We start from the raw sequence: 22,633 nt of genomic DNA on the forward strand, positions 1-22,633 counted from the left end.
CAGAAGACCCACCCATGGCATAGACTTTACTTTCTTTCCAGGTTCATATACCACTACACATTCTTTTCAAAATATTTTAAAGTTTATTTATTTTGAGAGAGAGAGAGAGAGAGCATGAGCAAGGGAAGGGCAGAGAAAGAGAATCTGAAGCAGGCTCCACATTCTCAGCATGGAGTCTGATATGGGGCTCGAACTCACCAATGTGAGATCATGACGGGAGCCCAAACCAGGAGTCGGGATGCTTAACTGACTGAGCCACCCAGGCAACCCTTTGTGTTTTTTTTAATGTTTATTTTTTGAGAGACAGAGACAGAGACAGAGAGATAGAACACGCACTTGAGTGTGAGCAGGGAAGGGGGTAGGCAGAAAGAGAGGAGACCAAGGATCCAAAGCGGGCTCTGTGCTGACGGCAGAGAGCCCAATGCAGAGCTCGAACTCACGAACCGTGAAACATCAGACACTTAACTGACTCAGCCATCCAGATACCACGCCACTGCACATTCTTTCAGATATTATACTTTCGTCAGATGCCTAAATAAGGCTCAGACACATTTGTTAACATACTCATGCTACTACCACATTCTGGAATCTATTCATTTATTATTTACTCAGTAAGTATTCATTAATTGGGCACTGTACTAAGCACTGTTCAAATATGAAAATACTGATGTACTATCTATTCTCAAGAGGCTTACAAACTAGTGGAGGAAATATGTAAACAAGGAGCTATCATACTGAGTTGGTATAGGGTTTATTATAGAGCAATGACCACGATATTATGGATATACCAAGAGAGATAGGTAAGACTCAATCCAAGAAGGAAAAAATTACATAAGGAACAATTCATATAGAGGTGAGTTCCCAGCACATAGTAAACATTCACAAAAACTATTTGATGACTGACTAAATGACTCTAAAATCTGAAAGACTGACCAGAAGAAGGCAAGGAGAACTGCACTGTATAAACGCATAAAAGGAGGGTACTTAACATCAAGGAAGATAATTAGTTAACATGGCTAAAGAATGAGACAGACAAGTGGAGTGGATCAAGAAGAACCAATATACCATATGCCAGAAGAATGGATTTTATCCTAAAAGTAATGAGAAACTGAAACATAAACATCTGATACGTTATTCTCTTTATCCAGCCTGTACCCCACCACTTCAAGTCTTCAATACCTATTACCAAACTGAAGCAATTAGTTAAGCTTCCACTGCAAAAGAGGCTCCTATGGTCTGAAATTTAAAAGCTTTAGCCTACTAAATCCAAATTACTTAGCACAAACCTCTGTGGGGTCAAAATCTGACTTTGGAGCTTTTATTGCCATCAGTTCCCTCCCACTGCATGCTCAGTATTTCAGTCACTCCCACATACAGGTTATTTCCACAAGCACACCATTCACTCCTGACTGCATTGTTCATGCTCTTCTTTCCACTTTTAATTCTACAGTCTATACCCACTCTCTATCCAATAGGTTCCATCCATTGGATGGAAATGAAAATGAAAATGAAGCTCAAATGTGCCTTCTTTGTAAGCCCATTATCACTACCACTACCAGCAATTAAAATGCATCATTTCCTCTGAATAAACATCATCACCTCTAAACTACTAAAACAGGGTCTTATCTGTATAAGATGGGACAAAGGGAACTAACATAAACTAGTATGTTAAATTCTTTTATTTTATTTGACTATGTCAACATTTAGTTGACAATGTTACATTAGTTTCAGGTGTTCAGGTGTACAACATAGTGATTCAACAAGTTTATACATTATACTATGCTCACCACAAGTGTAGCTACGGTTCCTCACTACTACAGTATCATTGACTATATTCCCTATGCAATGCCTTTTATTCCCATGACTTACTTATTCAATCATAACTGGCAGCCTTCACTCATTTTGCCCATTCCACCATCCTCCTCCCCTCTGGCAACCATCAATTTGTTCTGTGTGTTTATAGCTATAAATCTGCTTTCTGTTTACTCATTTGTGTTTTAGATTCTACATAGTATATGAAATCCTTACACCCACTCTGCATGGCAAATATTACTGCCTATTTCATAAGTGGAGAAACTGATGCTCAAAGATATTAAGATCATGCAGCTAGTAAACAGCAGAACTATGACTGGATACCAGATCTATTTTAACTAAAAGCCTCTCTCTTTCAGCTATACCAACATACTCCTAGACATCTCTCCTTCCTCCCCTCCAATCCATAAGTTATACTGCTCTGAGAGTTACTTACCTATAAAATAAGATCTACTCATTTTATTCCTCATTCACTGTTGCTCATACTAAAGTATGTATGGGTAAACTGATGTTATATCTACCTGGGACTGTTTTTTAAAATACATCAGCAAAGAAAAAGAAAAAAATAGATGGAAGTATATATGGCAAAATGGGATAACTGTTTAATCAAATGGGCATTCCTTTTACTATTCTCTTTACTTCTATGTTTGACATTTTGTATAATAAAATTTTTAAAATCTCCTTCCCAATGTCAAAAGGATAAATTATAAACATTGGAGCTTTATTCAGAATCTGAAACCAATTGACCATTATAGCCTCTGAACTTGCTCCTCAAGTACACCAACCTCTTGTTATGATTCCATTCATTTCCTCAATCAATAATGTGATTTACCACTTTTTCTTCTTAGCAATTTTTCAAGACCCAAGATAAAAATCCTTTTTTGTGAACTCTCCCAGACGCGTGCTTTAATCACTGTACTTACCTCACTTACTGTAATCCTCTTATGTAAACACGTCTTCCCAAAAAGACTATGAGAATTTTAAAGGCAGAGGACAAGTGTATATATTTTTTTTTTGTCCTCAACACTTGGCACATATAGAAATGAATTCCATAAATGTTTGCCCAATGAATGATAAAATGAAAGAAAAATGCTTAACATATATTTGCTAAGAGTTAGAAATTTTTGAAATGAAAAAAAATTTTTTCAATATGTATCTGTTAACTTACTACTCAAGATAAAGATTTTTGTTCATCACTGTTGTAAGAGAAAAGATTAACCATTTTAGGTAATCACTTAACATGTAAGAGCCAGGATTTCATTCATAAAATGGGAAAATAAACATCTGCCATTCCTACTTCATGAAATTGTCTTAAGAATCAATGAATATATATAATGATATTTTGTAAGTTACAAAGCAATACATACTACTGTACCTATTATCAACCTCTCCTGCATCACAATCATAAATACTAGAAAAGTACAACTTGACAACTTGACTGCATCCCATTTTTATTAGTAGAAGTACCAACTGTACCTTTGGAAACATAGTTTTAATAAGAAAGGAAATAAGTTATGAAACTTATCACTGAAGAAGGATTTATCCTTCTTGTTTTGTTTTTGTTGGCAGGGGGAGATGCACATAGTTTTGGTCAAAATTTTAAAATCAAAATAAGTAAAATAGTAAGCATAATTAAAATAGCCTAAAAAAGAAAAAGACCAATCTCACTTATTAATATGGACGCAAAACTCATAAATAAAAACTAGAAAACAGAATAGAACCAATTTATATGTGTCTACAAAAATATGTTTGTGTACGTATGTATGTGAGTGTGTGTGTACGTATCTTTTTGTACTGACCAAGTGGGACTGTTTTCCCAGGAACACAAAATGATTCAATATTAGGAAAATAATGATAACACTGATATATCTCAGAATGAAGATTATGCTAATCTCCACAAATGTGAAAAATGCATTTGATAAAATGCAATATCATTTTGTTACTCAGAAAACCACTCACAGAAAAGTTAAATTGATACTAATCCATTAATGTGATAAAATGTCCTAAAACCAGTATTTTACTTAGTGGAAAAAAGTAAAGTCATTCATATAAAGGTCTGAAACAAAATTACTTGGAATCAGACAAGAGAGAAAATTACTAAAGATGTAAGAGCAGAAAAAAAGGTAAAAATATCTATTTTTGCATATATACCAAGAAAAGGTAAGAGATACGACAGTAAAATGCAAAAAATAAAATAACTAAGATAATAAGATACGAATATAAAAATCAGTAACTTTCATATATATCTTCAAACAACTAGAAGATATAATGCAAGAGAAAAATCACACTTTTAATAACAACAAAACATTAAAATACTTAGGAATAAATAAGAAATACAAAAACTTAAAAGCATTTCTAAATAGCCCAAGATGTCAATTATCTCCAAATTAATACATACATTTAACATTAGCCCAATAAAATCAAGCCATGAAAGGTGTGGAAGAAACTTTAATACAAAGTGCTAAGGCAAAGGGGGTGCCTGGGTGGCTCAGTCAGTTGAGCATCCGACTTAGGCTCAAGTCATGATCTCAAGGTTCATGAGTTTGAGCCCTGCGCCAGGCTCTGTGCTGACAGCTCAGAGCCTACACCCTGCTTTGGAATCTGTGTCTTCCTCTCTCTGCTCCTCCCCCTCTCACACTCTGCCCACCCCCCCCCCCGGCTCCACCCTCTCTCTCTGTCTCTCTCTCAAAAATAAACATTTAAATTTTTTTTAAGTACTAAGGCAGAGAATCCAAACTGTAAAGACCATACACTATATGATTCCAACTATATGACATTCTGAAAAAGGCAAAACATAGGGGTACTATAAAAATATAAGTGGTTGCCAAAGGTTAGTGAGTAAAAAGGGATGAACAGGCAAAACACACAGGATTTTTAGGGCAGTAAAGCTACTCCATATGATACTGTAATGGTGAATACATGTCTTTATACAATTGTCAAAATCCACAGAATATACAACACAAATGGAACACACCAATGCAAGATGTTCTTAACATGGGAAACTGGGGGATAGAGTAAAGAGGTATATGGGAACTCTGTACTTTTTACTTATTTCTGCTGTGACCCTAAAACTGCTCTAAAAATAAAGCTTATTAGTTATTTTATTTTATTTTTTTTTTAATTTTTTTTTCAACGTTTTTTATTTATTTTTGGGACAGAGAGAGACAGAGCATGAACGGGGGAGGGGCAGAGAGAGAGGGAGACACAGAATCGGAAACAGGCTCCAAGCTCCGAGCCATCAGCCTGACGCGGGGCTCGAACTCACGGACCACGAGATCATGACCTGGCTGAAGTCGGACGCTTAACCGACTGCGCCACCCAGGCGCCCCAACTTATTAGTTATTTTAAAGTTAGGAAGTATATTGCTGACACAACCAGAGGTACTCTGATTACACACTATATAAGAAATGTTACTGGAGGGGCACCTGGGTGGCTCAGTCAGTTAAGCGTCCAACTTCGGCTCAGGTGATGATCTCACATTTCCTGAGTTCAAGCCCCACATCAGACTCGGTGCTGACAGCTCAGAGACTGGAGCCTACTTCGGATTCTGTGTCTCCCTCTCTCTCTGTCCCTCCTCAGCTTGCACTCTGGCTCTCTCTCTCTCTCTCAAAAATAAACAAACATTACAAAAAAAATTTTTTAATGTTATTGTAACATATTTAATTTCTTAAAAAGTATTATATAGGAAAATGTGGCTGTGATTCCTGTGTGGGGTCAAATTATATGCCCAACTTACTCAAAAACAATTTTAAAAAATGAATATATGCATAACACACTGAGATAAAACAAATGCAACAAATTGTTGATAATTAATAAATCTACATTAAGGATATGTAAGTGCTAATGACAAAGAATGAAATCATGCCATTTGCAGCAACGTAGATGGAACTGGAAGGTATTATGCTGAGTGAAAGAAGTAAGTCAGAGAATGACAGGTATCATATGTTTTCACTCATATATGGATCTTGAGAAACTTAACAGAAGACCATGGGGGAAGGGAAGGGGAAAAAAATATTACAAACACAGAGGGAGGGAGGCACACCACAAGAGACTCTAAAATACAGAGAACAAACTGAGGGTGGGTGGGGAGGTGGGGGAGAGGGGAAAATGGGTAATGGGCATTGAGGAGGACACTTGGGATGAGCACTGGTTGCTGTATGTAAGCCAATTTGACAATAAGTTATATTTTTTTTAAAAAAAGGTATATAAGCGCTACACTATTCTTTGAACTTTTCTCAGGCTTGAACTTTTCCAAAACAAAAAAAAGTTTAGAAGAAAAAACTTAGTAGACACCAGTTTCACTATACTCATTAAGAGTAAATGAATAATCTACGGATTATGAAGAGACAATGGTAAAAATACAAACATACTCCAAAGCCTATTACTGCTACTTACCCAAGTACAGTGCCAGTTTCTTGGTAATTTACTTGAATAAACTTGCCAAAACGACTTGAATTGTTATTATGAGCTGTCTTTGCATTTCCAAAGGCCTGTCAAAATAAATAGTTCTTGTTAATTTCATTTTAAAAATGGAAAATCTTACTTAGGTCAGCTCAAAGATACAAAATGCAATAGACCGTAGAAAAGCAATTTTCTTTAACTTCAGACCCCTATGGTTTAGGTAAAGTAAAAGAGAAAAACTAATAGTTGAAATAAAACCAAGTAGGAAGAGTGGCACCTGGGTGGCTCAGTTGGTTAAGTGTCCAACTGCAGCTCAGGTCATGTCTCACGGTTTACAAGTTTGAGTCCCATGTCAGGCTCTGTGCTGACAGCCTGGAGCCTGCTTCACATTCTGTGTCTCCCTCTCTTTCTGCCCCTCCCCTATTCATGCTCTGTCTCTCAAAAATAAATACATGTTGAAAAAAATTTTTGAAAAAACAAGTATTTTATGCTTTTCAGTAAAATAAATCTTAATTAGGTATGCCTGGGTGGCTCAGTCGGCTAATTGTCAGACTTTGGCTCAGGTCAAGATCTCACAGTCCAAGAGTTTGAGCCCCATGTCAGCCTCTGTGCTGATAACCTGGAGCCTGCTTTGAATTCTGTCTCCCTCTCTCTCTACCCCTCCCCAGCTCATGCTCTCTCAAAAATAAATTATATATATAATATATAATAAATATATATATTATATATATAAATTATATAAATTATTTTTTTTTAAGTTTAATAAATAAATTTTAATTATAAAGATTTAACACTCCTTAAAATTAACTTTTACATCCCAGAGCCAGCAAACTTTCTTACTATATTTCAATATATAATTTTTTAGATATTACTAAATTAAATAACAAGGAGATAGAAGCAGAATAATTACATCAAAATAATTACAACTTCAGGGGTGCCTAGATTGCTCAATCGGTTAAGTGGCCACTCTTGATTTCAGTTCAGATCATCATCTCATGGTTCATGAGATAGAGCCCTATGCTGGGCTCTGAGCTCAGAGGCAGCACAGAGCCTGCTTGGGATTCTCTCTCTGCCTCTCTCTCTTTGCCCCTCCCCTGCTCACGTGTGTTCTCTCTCTCAAAATAAATAAACATTTAAAAAAAATAATCGCAATTTTGGAATAGTATAAATGAAATAAGGTTTCACTACATAATGTATTGCACGTTATTACATCAACTTAAAATAAAGTTATAGTACTATTTATAAAAGAATATATTGTTACCAAAGTATACACAATGCAGTGAATATTACCCAGCAATAAAGATGATACATCAACACTGATGAATATCAAAACATTACGCCACGTAGAAGAAATCAGACTCAAGAGTACATATTGTAATATGAAATTTTAGAAAAGGCAAAACAGTAATGGGAAGAAGATCAGAGTTGTCTGGGAATGAGGGTGTGGTTAGGCAATGTCTACAAAAGGGCACAAGGAGTAATGAAAATATTCTACAGCTTCATTGTGTAATAATGATGGTTACGTTAAGTGTATACACATTTATCAAAAATCACTGAAGTATAAATTTTAAATGGCTACATTTTATTCTAAGTTACATCCCAATAAAATTTATTAAAATTTAAATTTAAAAGAAATAATCCCTGGTTGAATTCACATATTCAACAACTTGAATGAATCTTTAAGACATAATGCTGAATGAGAGAAGCTAGTCCCAAAACTGTACTTAGCGTGTGATTCCATTTCTGTGACATTTTCAAAACAACAACAGGGGACACGTAGTCTTCACGGATTATGGGAGTATTGGAGGGAAGTCAGAGGGTTTGAAGATAAAGAATAGTGTGAGGGAGTTTCAAGAGGTAATGGGTACTCAGATTGTATACAGATGGTTACAAAAATTAACAGGTTTTAAAATTCATACAATTTTACTATAAGGTTATTCTTTTAATTTTAAAGGCCAAAGAAAGACCATTTCTGACATCTAAATCTGAAAATACTCATCGTAGGCCAAACCACATTAAAAGGAACATTAAAGGAAGTCCTTAATGCAAAAGGAAAATATCATATTCAAATATGGATCAACATATGGAAGGAATGGAGAACAGCAGAAATGGTAACCAGAAAGGTAAATATAGAAAGAATTTTTTATTACTTAAATCTCCTGAAAAGATCATTGAAAGTAAGGTCAGAGAAATGATAACTCTGAAAATCCTCTTTTTCATATGAGAAATAAAACCAAAAAAATTATCCAAATCAACTTTTTGACAACTCTAGAAATTAACCAAAGGCTTGCAATAATCCTTTGAGGGGAAAACAGATGAATCTCAGTAAGAAAAAAGGCATTGTGGCATTTTAACTTAGCCAATTACCATCTCCCTCTCCCTAGCTCCATGCTGAAGAGAAAAGCAATGCCCTATAATTACAGTCTGTTTCAAAGGCAGCCTAAAAGCCATTGAAGGATCAAAACAGGATTATAGCCAAAGCCCCATCCCACAAGTAACTGTCAGAATTTGAGCTACATGGTATTTCACTGGAAAACCTCACTCAAAGGGTTATCTTTACTTGAAATGACTTGGAAAGCACTCACAAGGAACAGCCTTTTCACCCATGTATATTTGTTAAAATCAATCAGAGGCAATTGATTAGAACACTGCAACTGCCTAAGGTACAAATAGGAGAATGGGGCAAAAAATGAGGTAACCAAACAACTTAAGAACTTCACACACACACAAAAACTGGAAACCTTATTGCTTCAGGATATTTTTTTAAAATCTTTGTCCAATTATTACCTGACCACTAAGCTAAATGAAGAGAGAATGTAAAGCCCTCACAGAAAAAAAGAACAGACCTCACAGACTAATTTCAAAGAAGTCATGGACAACCAAACAGCAGTAACAAAACAACCACCACAAATCCTGGGAGGAGGTAAATACCCCATTTCCAAAACTGCCACATTGTATTAATAAAAATGCCCACTTTTCACCAAAACATTATAAGACATGCAAAAAAGAAAGAAAGTAGGGACACAAAAAAATTTTATAAACACAATAACCAGAAATTGTCTCTGAAAAAGCCGAGATGTTGGACCTCCAAAGCCAAAACTTTATATCACTGTTTTAAATACTTTCAAACAATTATAGGAAAATATGACAAAGATGCCTTAACAATAGAGAATATTAGTGAAGGCAGAGAAATTATAAAAATTCCAGTACTGAAAAGTAATTAACTAAGATAAAAAATGCACTGAAGAGGCTCAAGTAGAGATATGAACAAGTAGAAGAAATCACGAAACTTGAACACTGATCAATTGAGATGATACCTAAGGAATAGCAGGGGGGAGATAAACAAGAAATGAACAGAGCAAGCTTCAGACACGGGTGGATCACCATCAAACATGCCAATATATGTATATAATGGGAACACCAGAAGGAGAGGATAGAGAGGAAAACACAGAATCAATATTTTAACAATGAATAGCCCAAAACTTCCAAAATTTCATGAAAAACACTAATCTATATATCTAACAACCTTCACAAATTCAAAGTATGAAGAATAAGTACTTAGACAAATAATGATCAAACTGATGAATGACAAAAAGTGTTTCTTAAAAGCAGTGAGAGAGATGCAACACATACCATATATAGGTTCCTCAATAAGCATAACATCGAATTTCTCCAAATAAAACATCAAGAATAGAAGAGAGTGGAGCTATATATTCAAAGCACTGAGACAAGCCGGTCAACCAAGAATTCTGTGTCCCATAAAACCGTCTTTAAAAATTAAAGGAGAGGGGCGCCTGGGTGGCTCAGTCGGTTAAGCATCCGACTTCAACTTAGGTCACAATCTCACGGTCCGTGAGTTCGAGCCCCACATCGGGCTCTGGGCTGATGGCCCAGAGCCTGGAGCCTACTTCCGATTCTGTGTCTCCCTCTCTCTCTGCTCCTCCCCCGTTCATGCTCTGTCTCTCTCTGTCTCAAAAATAAATAAACGTTAAAAAAAAAAAAAAAAAAATTAAAGGAGAAATTGAGATATTTAAATGAACAAAAACCAAAAAAATTCATTAGGCAGCAAATGGTCCTTACAAAGCAATACTAAATGAAGTAATATAAGCTGAAATGAAAGGACACTTAATAAAGCAAATCTATATGAAGAAAAAAAGAACACATGTTGGTAGTAATCCAAACTGAATTGTTATGTTAATTGGAATGCTCATGAATACTGCTAAAACAAACAAACAAGAGATAACAAAATTAAAATGGTATGCTAGAAAACATCTCCTTAACATAACAGAAGATAATAATGGAAGAATACAAGAACATTAAAAAAATTATTAAAAATCAAATGGCAGACACAAATCCTTAAAAATCAAATGGCAGACACAAATCCTACATTAGTAATTACATTAACTGTAAATGGCTTAAACATTCCAGTCAAAAAGCAAGTAACTGGCAGAAAAGATGTTTTTTTTTTTAAATGATCCAACTCCATGCTTTCCCCAAGAGACATACTTCAGGTGCAAAGACACAAACAGGTTCAAAGTAGATCTGTATCTACTTTAAAAATTCAAACTTTGTTTAAAACTTTACTGCAGGGTACCTGAATGGTTCAGTAAGTTGAATTTCCAATATATCCGAGGATTGTGAGATCAAGACCCGCATGGAGCCCTATGCTGAGTGTGGAGCCTGCTTACGATTCTTTCTCTTGCTCCCTTTGTCCCCCTTCCCTGCTCTCTCTCTCTAAATAGATAATTACATACATACATAAATACATAAAACTTTCTTACAAAGAAAACACCAGGCCTGGATTCCATCATATCAATCCTAACACTGATAGTAGAAGGAAAAAAGAAGTTCTACACAAACTCTTCCAAAAATATAAAACACCCCAACTCATTCCCATATGGCCAGAATCATCCTGATTAAAAAAAAAAAAAAAGCATTAAAGAAAACAACATTTCTCATGACCACATATCAGTAATTCTAAACAAAATTTTAGCAAACCAAATCCAGCAATACATTAAAGGATAATGTATCATGACAATTGGTGTTTATCCCCAGAATGCCAAAATGGTTTACCAATCAAAAATCCATCAATATACAGGAAGAACAAATACTGCTAAAATGTCAACACTACCCAAAGCAATCTACATATTCAATGCAATACCTATCAAAATAACACCAGCATTCTTCACAGAGCTAGAACAAACAATCCTAAAACTTGTATGGAACCACAAAAGACCCCAAATAGCCAAAGCAATCTTGAAAAAGAAAACCAAAGCAGGAAGCATCACAACCCCAGACTTCAAGCTGTATTACAAAGCTGTAAGCATCAAGACAGTGTGTTACTGGCACAAAAACAGACACTCAGATCAGTGGAAGAGAACAGAGAACCCAGAAATGGACCCACAAACATATGGCCAACTAATCTTTGACGAAGCAGGAAAAAATATCCAATGGAATAAAGACAGTCTCTTCAGCAAGTGGTGCTGGGAAAACTGGACAGTGACATGCAGAAGAATGAACCTGGACCACTTTCTTACACCATACACAAAAACAAACTCAAAATGGATCAAAGACCTAAACATTAGACAGGAAGCCATCAAAATCCTTGAGGAGAAAGCAGGCAAAAACCTCTCTGACTTTGGCCTCAGCAGCTTCTTACTCAACACATCTCCAGAGGCAAGGGAAACAAAAGCAAAAATGAACTACTGGGACCTTATCAACATAAAAAGCTTCTGCACAGTGAAGGAAACAATCAGCAAAACTAAAAGGCAACCGACAGAATGGGAGAAGATATTTGCAAACGACATATCAGATAAAGGGTTAGTAACCAACATCTATAAAGAACTTATCAAACTCAACACCCAAAAAACAAATAATCCAGTGAAGAAATGGGCAAAAGACAGGCATAGACACTTCTCCAAAGAAGACATCCAGATGGCCAACCGACACATGAAAAAATGCTCAACATCACTCATCATCAGGGAAATACAAATCAAAACCACAATGAGATACCACCTCACACCTGTCAGAATGGCTAACATTAACAACTCGGGCAACAACATATGTTGGCAAGGATGCAGAGAAAGAGGATCTCTTTTGCACTGCTGGTGGGAATGCAAACCGGTGCAGCCACTCTGGAAAACAGTATGGAGGTTCCTCAAAAAATTAAAAATAGAACTACCCTATGACCCAGCAATTGCACTACTAGGCATTTATCCAAGGGATACAGGTGTGCTGTTTCAAAGGGACACAGGCACCCCCATGTTTATAGCAGCACTATCGACAATAGCCAAAGTATGGAAAGAGCCCAAGTGCACATTGACTGATGAATGGATAAAGATGTGGTATATATATACAATGGAGTATTACTCAGCAATCAAAAAGAATGAAATCTTGCCATTTGCAACTACGTGGATAGAACTAGAGAGTATTATGCTAAGCAAAATCAGAGAAAGACAAACATCATATGACTTCACTCATATGAGGACTTTAAGATACAAAACGGATGAACTTAAGGGAAGGGAAGCAAAACTAATATAAAAACAGGGAGGGGGCAAAACATAAGAGACTCATAAATATGGAGAACAAACTGAGGGTTGCTGGAGGGATTGTGGGAGGGGGGATGGGCTAAATGGGTAAGGGACATTAAGGAATCTACCCCTGAAATCACTGTTGCACACTATATGCTAACTAACTTGGATATAAATTTTAAAAAATAAATTAAATTTAAAAAATCCATCAATATAATTTACCATATTAACAAACTATTCTTTTTTAAACCATATGACCATCTCAAATAGACACAGAAAAAGCATTTGACAAAATCCAACCTTTCCTGATAAAAACTCTAAACAAAGTAAGAATGAAAGGGAATGGACCTCAATCTAATAAAGAACATCTACACAAAACCAACAGCTATCATCACAGTTAATGTTTAAGGCTAAATGCTTTCCCCCAAGACAAGAATGTTACTTTCACTGCATCTCTTCATACTGGAGTAACTAGTGAAATCTGCAGGAAAAAAAATTCCAACTGGAAGAAAGTAAATAAAACTGCCTTTTTGTTCACAAATATGACTTCTTATGTGGATAATCCAATAAAAATTTAAAAAAATTGAAATTAATATTTGTACCTAGCCAGCTTGTACAATACAAGATCAAAGTACCAATTTCAACTGTATCCCTATATACTAGGAAACAATTGGAAAATGTTAAATACTGTTTATAAAAGCATCAATAAATACTGACAAATATATCTTACTATACATGTTCAAGCCCTATACATTAAAAACAACAGAATATTGCTCAGAGAAATTAAAGATGATCTTCATAAGTAGAGAAATAAACTTGTTCATGGGTCAGATGACTTAATATTGTTACCATATCACTTCTCTAAAAATTAAACTATAGATTTAACACTATCCCAAAGTCCCAAAAAACTTTTATAGAAAAACTGACAATTTAGTTCTAAAATTCATATGGAAATGCAAAGACCTTGAATATCCAAAATAAGCAAAAGAAGGATTAATACTACCTAATTTCAAAATTATTATAAAGCTGCATAATGAAAGTAGCATGGCATTGTCATGAAGAAAAACGAATCAACAGGAGACAGAATGCTGAAATAAACCCACATATATATGTACCATTTTTTTGACAAAGACACAAAGGCAAACGAGGTAAAGGAAAAATAGTCTTTCAACAAAAAATAGTTTTGAAACAATTAGATACTCATAGGAAAACACTGGATCTATACACCATATACAAAATAAACTCAAAATTAATCATAGACCTGAATGCAAAACTGAAACTACAAAACTAATGAAAAAACAAAACAAAACATAGAACACTTTTGCAACCATGGTTTAGTCAAAGTTTTCTTAAATATGACACCAAAAACACAATCCATAAGAGAAAAAAAATGGTTAAATTGGATTTCATCAAAATTTAAAATTCTGCTCTTCAAAAGGTACTACTGAGAGATGTTATATTTGAGAGAAATTTCACCAAGGAGGTTAAAGATCTGTACAATGAAAACCAAAAGGTATTAATGACAAAAACTGACGACACAAATAAATTGAAATACATTATGTGCTCACGGAAGAATTCACATTGTTAAAATGTCCTCACTACCCCAAAGCAATCTACAAATATTTATAAGTGCCTGATGAATACCATTTTTTAAAATTAGGGATACCTAGGTGGCTCAGTTGGTTGAGCATCAGACTTTTGACTTCAGTTTGGGTCATGATACTGGGATCATTGGATAGAGCCCCACATCAGGCTCTGCATTGAGGAACTTGCTTGAAATTCTCTCTGTCCCTATGCCCTTCTCCCCCACTCACTCTCTCTCTCTCTCTCTCTCTCTCTCAAGAATAAACATAAAAAAAAAATCTTTTTAAATCAATAAAACCAAGAGCTGGTTCTTGAGACAGAGAAAGAGAGAAAGGGAGAGAATTATATAGCAACACAGGCCTAACTCAAGAAAAAGGAAAAAGCTCAAACAATCTACATTAACTACTAAAGGAACCAGAAAAAAAAAGAACAACAAATAAAGCCCAAGGTAAATAGAATGAAGGAAATAATGAAGACCAGAGCAGAAATGAATGACATTAAGACTAAAAACAGCAATAGAAAAAAAATCAGTAGGGGTGCCTGAGGGACTCAGTCGGTTAAGCATCACATCATGATCTCATGGTTTGTGAGTTCGAGCCCCACGTCAGGCTCTGTGCTGACAGCTCAGAGCTTGGAGACTGCTTCAAACTCTGTGTCTCTGTCTCTCTCTGTCCCTCCCCTGCTTGTGCTGTCTGTCTCCCTCTCTCTCAAAAATAAATAAACATTAAAAAATTTTTTTAATCAATAAAACCAAGAGCTGGTTCTTTGAAAAGGTAAACAAAATTGAAAAACACTTAGCCAGACTCATCAAGAAAAAAAGAGGAAGGACCCAAATAAGTAATAGCAGAAATGAAAGAGAAGTAACAACTATCACAGAAATGTAAAGAATTATGAGAATACTACAAAAAATTATATACTAACAAGCTAGACAGCCTAGAAGTCTATAAATTACTAGAAACATATAATCTTCCAAAACTGAACAAAAGAGAAATAGAAAATCTGAGGCCAATTACAAGTAAATCAGTAATCAAAAAACTACCAAAAAATAAAAGTCCAGGACAGATTCACAGACGAATTTTACCAAACATTTAGAAAAGAGTTAATACCTATTCTCATCAAACTATACCAAAAAATACAAGAGGAAGGAAAGCTTCCAAATAAATTCACAAGGCATTACTCTGATGATAAAAATCAAAAAACAACACACACACACACACACACACACACACACACACACACACCCCTACAGGCCAATATCCTTGATAAACATAGATGCAAAATTCCTCAACAAAATATTAGCAAACCACATACAACAATACATCAGAAAGATCATTCACCACAATCAAGTAAGACTTACTCCATGGATGTAAGAATGGCTCAAGATTTGCAAATCAATGTGATACACAGCATCAACAAAACAAAGGAAAAAAATCATATCATCATCTCAATAGGTGCAGAAAACAAAACCCATTTGACAAAATTTAAATTCCATTCATGGTAAAAACTCTCAACAAAGTGGGGTTAGAGAGCACATACATCTATATAAGAAAGACTATATACATGAAAAACCCACAGCTAACATCACACTCAATGGTGAAACAAAGAGCTTTTCCTCTAAGATCAGGAACAAGACAAATATGTCCACTCTTGCCACTTTTATTCAACACAGTACTCAAAGTCCTGTCCACAACAATCAGACAAGAAAAAGAAGAGGCACCACACTGGTAAAGAAGTTACACTATCGCTATTTGCAGATGACATGATACTACACATAGAAAATCCTAAAGACTCCACCAAAAAGCAATTCGAAATAATAAATGAATTTGGTAAAGATGCATGATACAAAGTTAATATTCAGAAATTGGTAGCATTTCTATACACTAATAACAGAGCAGCACATAGAGAAATTAAGAAAACAAGACCATTTACTAGTGCACCAAAAAGAATAATAAAGTACCTAAGAATAAACTTAACCAAAGAAGTGCAAGACCTATACTCAAAAACTACAAAATAACTGATTGAAGAAACTGAAGATGACACAAACAAATGGAAAGATATTCCAGGCTCATGGACTGGAAGAATTCATATTGTTGAAATGTCTATACTACCCAAAGCAATCTATACATACAATGCAATCTCTATCAAAATACCAACAGGATTTTTTTTAAAACCTAGAACAAATAATAGTAAAATCTCTTCAGAATCAAAAAAGACCTGGAATAACCAGAGCAATCTTGACAAAGAAAAACAAAGCTAGAGGTATCACAATTCCACATTCCAAGATATACTACTAAGGTGTAATAATCAAAACAGTACAGTACTGGCACAAAAACAGACACACAGATCAATGGCACAGAATAGAGCACCGAGAAATAAACCAACATTTATATGGTCAATTAATCTATGACAAAGGAAGCAAGAATATATAATGAGAGACATTCTCTTCAATAAATAGTGCTGGAAAAACTGGACAGCTACATGCAGAAGAATGAAATTGAAACACCTTGTGACACCATACACAAAAATAGACCCAAACTGAATTAAACCTAAATGTGACACCTGAAACCATAAAAATCCTAAAATAGAACACAAGTAGTAATTTCTCTGGCATCAGCCAAAGTGACATTTTTCTAGATATGTCTCATAAGGCAAGGAAAACAAAAGCAAAAATAAGCAATTGGGACCACACCAATAAAAAAAAATTTTTTTTTTCAAAGCTTTTGTACAGTGAAGGAAACCAACAACAAACAAAAAGACAACCTACTGAGGGGGAGAAAATATCTGCAAATAATATATCAATAAAGTAATATCTAAAATATATTTAAAAACATATATAAATCAACACACACAAAAAAAGCCAAAAATAAAATTAAAATGGGCAGAGGACCCATTTTATTTGTCCAAAGAAGACATACAAATGGCCATGAAAAGATGCTCAACATCAGTCATCATCAGGGAAATACAAATCAAATCCAGCTCAACATCAGTCATCATCAGGGAAATACAAATCAAAACCACCATGAGGTATTACCTTACACCTATCAGAATGGCTAAAATCAAAAACACAAGAGGGGTGCCTGGGTGGCTCAGTCAGTTAAGCATCTGACTTTGGCTCAGGTCATGATCTCATGCACTGAGCTCTGTGCTGACAGCTCAGAGCTGGAAGCCTGCTTCGGATTCTGGGTTTCCCTCTCTCTCTGTCCCTCCCCAACTGGCATCTGTCTCTCTCAAAAATTATAAACATTAAAAAAAACTTAAGAAAATCCAATAAAAAATTAGGCAATAAATTTTGACAGATACTCCACCAAAGAAGATATATAGAGGGCAAATAAACACATGAAAATGTGCTCACAGCATTAGTCATTATAGAATGCAAATTAAAACCTCAGTAAGATACCACTGTATATATATTTGAATGGCTAAAATTTAAAAGAATGACTATATCAAGGGTTAGCAGGAATATGGAGTAACTGGAACTGTCACACACTGCCTGGTGGGAATATAAAATGTAAGTATAAACACTGTAGAAAAAGTTGGCAGTTTCTTAAAAAGTTAAGCATATACCTATCATATAACCCAGTCATTCCACTCCTAGGTATTAACCCAAAGTAAAGTGTATGTCCACACAAAGACTTGTATAAAGCTTTATGTGTAACAGTGAATAACTAGCAATAATCTAAAAGTCCATTACCAGGTAAATGGATAAATGCAAAGCATCATGCACCCATGCAGTGGAATTCTACCTTAGCAAAAGGAATGAATTACTGACACATACAACCTGGATGAATCTTGAAATAATTATACCAAGAGAAGTCAAACATAAAAGAGTACATGGTATATGATTCCATTTATACAAAATTATAGAAATCACAAACTAATCTATAGTGTAAGTGTGTAAGTGGTTTCTTACACTATACTTATACTTTGTGAATCACAAAGAAACTTTGGCAATAATGGATGTATTCGGTATCTTGACTGTGACAGTGGCTTAATTAGTATATATACATGTCAAATTTTATCGAATTGTACATTTCCAATATGTGCAGTTTGCTGTATCCCAGTTATACCTCACAAAATCTCTTTTAAAAAATAGGTAATATTGGGGCGCCTGGGTGGCTCAGTTGGTTGGGCAACCAACTTCAGCTCAGGTCATGAACTCACGGTTCATGGGTTCAAGCCTGGCGTCGGGCTCTGTGCTGACAGCCCAGCCTGGAGCCTGCGTCAGATTCTGGGTCTCCTTCTCTCTCTGCCCCTCCCCCACTCATGCTCTGTTTCTCTCTGTCTCAAAAATAAACATAAAAAAATTTTTTTAATAAAAAAAATAGGTAATACTACCTTTTCCTTTCAACTCTAAAACAGAAAGTGTATTCTTTTTCCTTTCTACCTTTGGTACTATTACTTCTAAAACATAATAGAACTAAAACTTTTTTTCCCATATTCTCTACATTTTCAAAACTGAACCCTTAGAATTCAATACTAGGCACACATGTTAAAGTTGCAAAGATACAAATAGATTGATGAGAATATTTTCCCCAACACCTAATTCCACAACCCAATTACAGACAGGAGTCCTGTGCTGGCTATTTCCCTTTACAGGGGGATACATACGACTCCAATCATCTCTTACTTCATCACTATGACCCAAAAACACCTTTGAAAAATATACTGCCACTGTCATACCCTTTAATCTTCCACGCTGCCTTTTTTGCTTTCCCGTCTTCCAGTTTTCCTTGGTAACTAAAAATGATATCTATACTTGTGGTTTCATTACATTTTCTCACATTTACAAAAAATTTTTTCAAAGACATGTTTAAGAGTAAGAAAAGTATTTCTACACACTTACCTCAAGTACTGGTCCAGCTCCAAGAATAATTTGTTCCACTCCACTGGCAAATCCTTTCTGACTGAGTGCAGTAAGGTGGTGTATAAGAAAGTTTGTGCTTTGAGTCTTCCCAGAACCACTCTCTCCTGAAATCACAATGCACTGATTCTTTTTGCGCTGAAGCATGGCATGATAAGCTACATCAGCCACAGCATAAATGTGGGGCTCCAGTTTTCCCAATTGGTGGTTATCATACATTTTGACATATTTGGGATTATAAATAGGAAGAAACTTGAATGGGTTAATAACTATTAGAATACTGCCAACATAGGTATAAATTTTTTCATGCTTAAAGCGATTTCGTAGGTTTTCTAAGAGAGTTTTCTCATTCAAATCAGGTAAGCTGCATAAATCATCAAAGTCTTTTTGTTGAGGCTGTGGAAGAAAACCCCGCTCCATCATCCTACGACGTTCTTCTGTTACCCGTAGCCATGACTGCAGACTACCATAATGGATTGATCCGTCAAGGTTTTTTTCTCTCAGAAGAAAGCGATAGTCCTCTCCACTCAGGCGATTTTCCAGAGCCATTCGGGGCCACAACATCATTCGCTGAACTGGACAGTCTGTTGGATTGAGTATCCATTCTTCTCCACCAAATTCCTTTACTTCTGCAAGAACATAACATTTTGTTTTGTCAAGATGAAGTCTGTTTATAAGAGAGTCAATCACCTCAGCAGCTGTGGAGTTTTTTCTGGCAGGAATTGGACAGTAGATAGTCCCTTCTGAAATTGTCCCAGGATATATATGTAACGTATGTTCATTATCCTCAAAGCGTCGTCTTCCTCCATCATTTATATTCATATTGGATCCTGTCCCATCAGCATGGATAGTATGTGTCCAAGACCCTGCAAACCATTTTCATGGCAAAAGAACTGTAACATAAAAGATGTGAAACATTTAGAAATCATATAAACAATCTTTACCTTCTGATGCTCAAGAAAGGCTTAAATCATGTTGATTACATCTTTTAGAACATAAGATCCTAATTCTTAGTCTAGAAAGTCTTGAAAACAGTCTCATTGAGACCACGTAATATTACATTTTATTGCCCAAATCTGGACACTTTCTCCAAAAGCAACTTGCCAAAGATTTTTCCATTTTTTAGCATACTAATAATGCAAAATCCAGAGTGCAAATAAAAATTATTTTGTACTCTATCTCAAATGTTTCCAAAGTACCTGAGATTAGAGTCAAGTTCTTTCTTTATATTTAAAGAGACTTGCCAAAGACTAGATTAAAAAGGGCAGAATAATCATACAGATCACCCTGCACCCAAAAGCTCTTATGGATAAAGCAAAAACACAAAACAATGCCATCAATGAAGCCAAATTTTTGTGAAATTAAAAACAGTAAGAAGATGATATTAACAACACAGGAAATAATAGGTGTTGGAGAGGATGTGGAGAAAGGGGAACGCTCTAACACTGTTGGTGGGAATACAAACTGGTGCAGTCACTCTGGAAAACAGTATGGAAGTTCCTCAAAAAGTTAAAAATAGAACTTAGCTATGATCCAGCACTACTATTTACCCAAAGGATAAAAAAATACTAATTCAAAGGGATACATGCACCTCAATGTTTGCAGCAGCATTATCAGCAATAGCCAAATTATGGTAAGAGCCCAAATATCTATCAACTGATGAATGGATAAAGATGTGAGATACACACACACGCACGCACGCGCACACACACAATGGAATATTACTCGGCCATAAAAAAAGAGTGAAATCTTGCCATTTCCAACAATGTGGATGGAACTAGTGTATTATGCTAAGTGAAATAAGTCAGAGAAAGACAAATACCATATGATTTCACTCATAAGTGGAATTTAAGAAACAAAACAAAGGAACATGTAGGGGAGAGAGGAAAACCAAGAAACAGACTCTAAACTATAGAGAATAGACTGATTGTTACCAGGAAACAGATGGGTGGGGAGGATGGATTAAATAGGTGATAGGAATCAAGGAGGACACTTGTGATAAGCACTAGGTATTGAACTGAATCACAAAAAGCTACACCTGAAATTAATATTATACTGTATGTTAACTAACTGGAATTTAAATAAAAGCTTGAAAAAAAACAGTAAGAAGATGAGATTAAATAAAAAAATCAAACTAGATGAAATTATAACTAAGAAAATATGAGAGAAACCTGCTATAGAATAGATATATTTTCAAGGACTTTTGGGCTCTCTCTCTACCTCTCCTAACAACAAAAAGATCTTGCCCCCGGCTCGCTGATAAAATTATATAGATGATACTATTATAACTTTTATTCAACCTTCCCTTTTCCTTCAAGGTTACCTTTTTATCTAACCTTATTTCATTTCTTACACGTATTCTGCATATCCTTCCAATATTCTCAAACCCCATATACATAACACCTCCAGAATGATTTCAACTTTGGCATCCCACTGAGAAAATAGCATTCTCCAACTCAAAATGTATCCCTATTTTCATCTCATCTTAGTTTTTCCATTCTAGTCTACAAAGAAAATATATCCCATGTCCTTTCCAGGGTTAACAAAACCTATTTCTTATCATCTCCACCAAACTTGCCCCATCAGAGAATCATCCTCACATGTTACCACTTTCCTTTTTTATTTCATCCTTTAACATACAAAGATGCTGTTATTTTTTTAAAATACCTTCAGTTACTTCTCTCTCATAATATTATATATTTGTAAAAGTTCTCAAATGAAGAAACTCTGTTTTGTTTTTTCCTAGATGACCTTTCAGACACAGAGAATATTATGGAACATATAAAAAGCAGTCATATAGCTACCATCGAATTCAACAAGTTTGAAAACTGCTGTAATTACTCCAGATCAGTTTACAAACAACATATTAGAGATAAAGCTCCTTCTTTTGCTCTGCAGAGAGAACCACTGTCCTGTTTCTATATTTTTATTACACATGTGGGTCTCCATGAATTATAGATAGTACTGTTTCACTCTTTTAGGCTTTAAAAAAATGGTGTCATACCATACTTAATTGTCTGCATCTCACGTTAACATTGTCTTTTCTATTTATAAGTGCTGATACATGTAAAAGTTCATTAACTGCCAAATAATATGCCAATTAATGTTTATTAATTGTTACAAATGTACTGGGGTGGGGGGGATGTAGATATTGGGGGAGAGTATGTATGTATGGGGGGATGTTGGGGGGGGTCTGGATCTTCTGTTCAAATTTGCTGTGAACCTAACCTAAAACTGCTCTTAAAAGCAAGGTCTTTGTTTTTAAATCCCATTGGATGATTTATACCACAATTTATCAATCCACTGTCCTTCTAGTGAACACTTGGAATGTTTCCAATATTACACTATTAAAACAATGCTGCAGATCTCATACATGTCTCTTCGTATGTCTTTCCTAGAATTTCTCTGGGCTTTACACCTAGAATTGTTGGGTTTTAAGCACATT

At 35.2% G+C, this 22,633-nt stretch overlaps 1 protein-coding gene across 6 annotated transcripts in view; it reads right to left on the minus strand.

Annotated features, from left to right (window-relative positions):
* The window catches only part of MYO9A (myosin IXA), a 283,325-nt gene that overhangs the window by 219,507 nt on the left and 41,185 nt on the right, over positions 1-22,633 (minus strand). For all 6 annotated transcript variants that reach the window (XM_049611861.1, XM_049611862.1, XM_049611863.1 and 3 more), the window contains 2 exons: positions 19,171-20,081; positions 6,208-6,302 (listed from right to left, as the gene is read on the minus strand). In XM_049611861.1, coding sequence (XP_049467818.1) covers positions 6,208-6,302; positions 19,171-20,010 — 935 coding nt within the window. In that variant the 5' untranslated portion in view covers positions 20,011-20,081. The remainder of the gene's footprint in view (positions 1-6,207; positions 6,303-19,170; positions 20,082-22,633) is intronic.

Source organism: Panthera uncia (assembly GCF_023721935.1).
Source record: "Panthera uncia isolate 11264 chromosome B3 unlocalized genomic scaffold, Puncia_PCG_1.0 HiC_scaffold_1, whole genome shotgun sequence".
In the NCBI taxonomy this organism is placed as follows: Eukaryota; Metazoa; Chordata; class Mammalia; order Carnivora; family Felidae; genus Panthera; species Panthera uncia.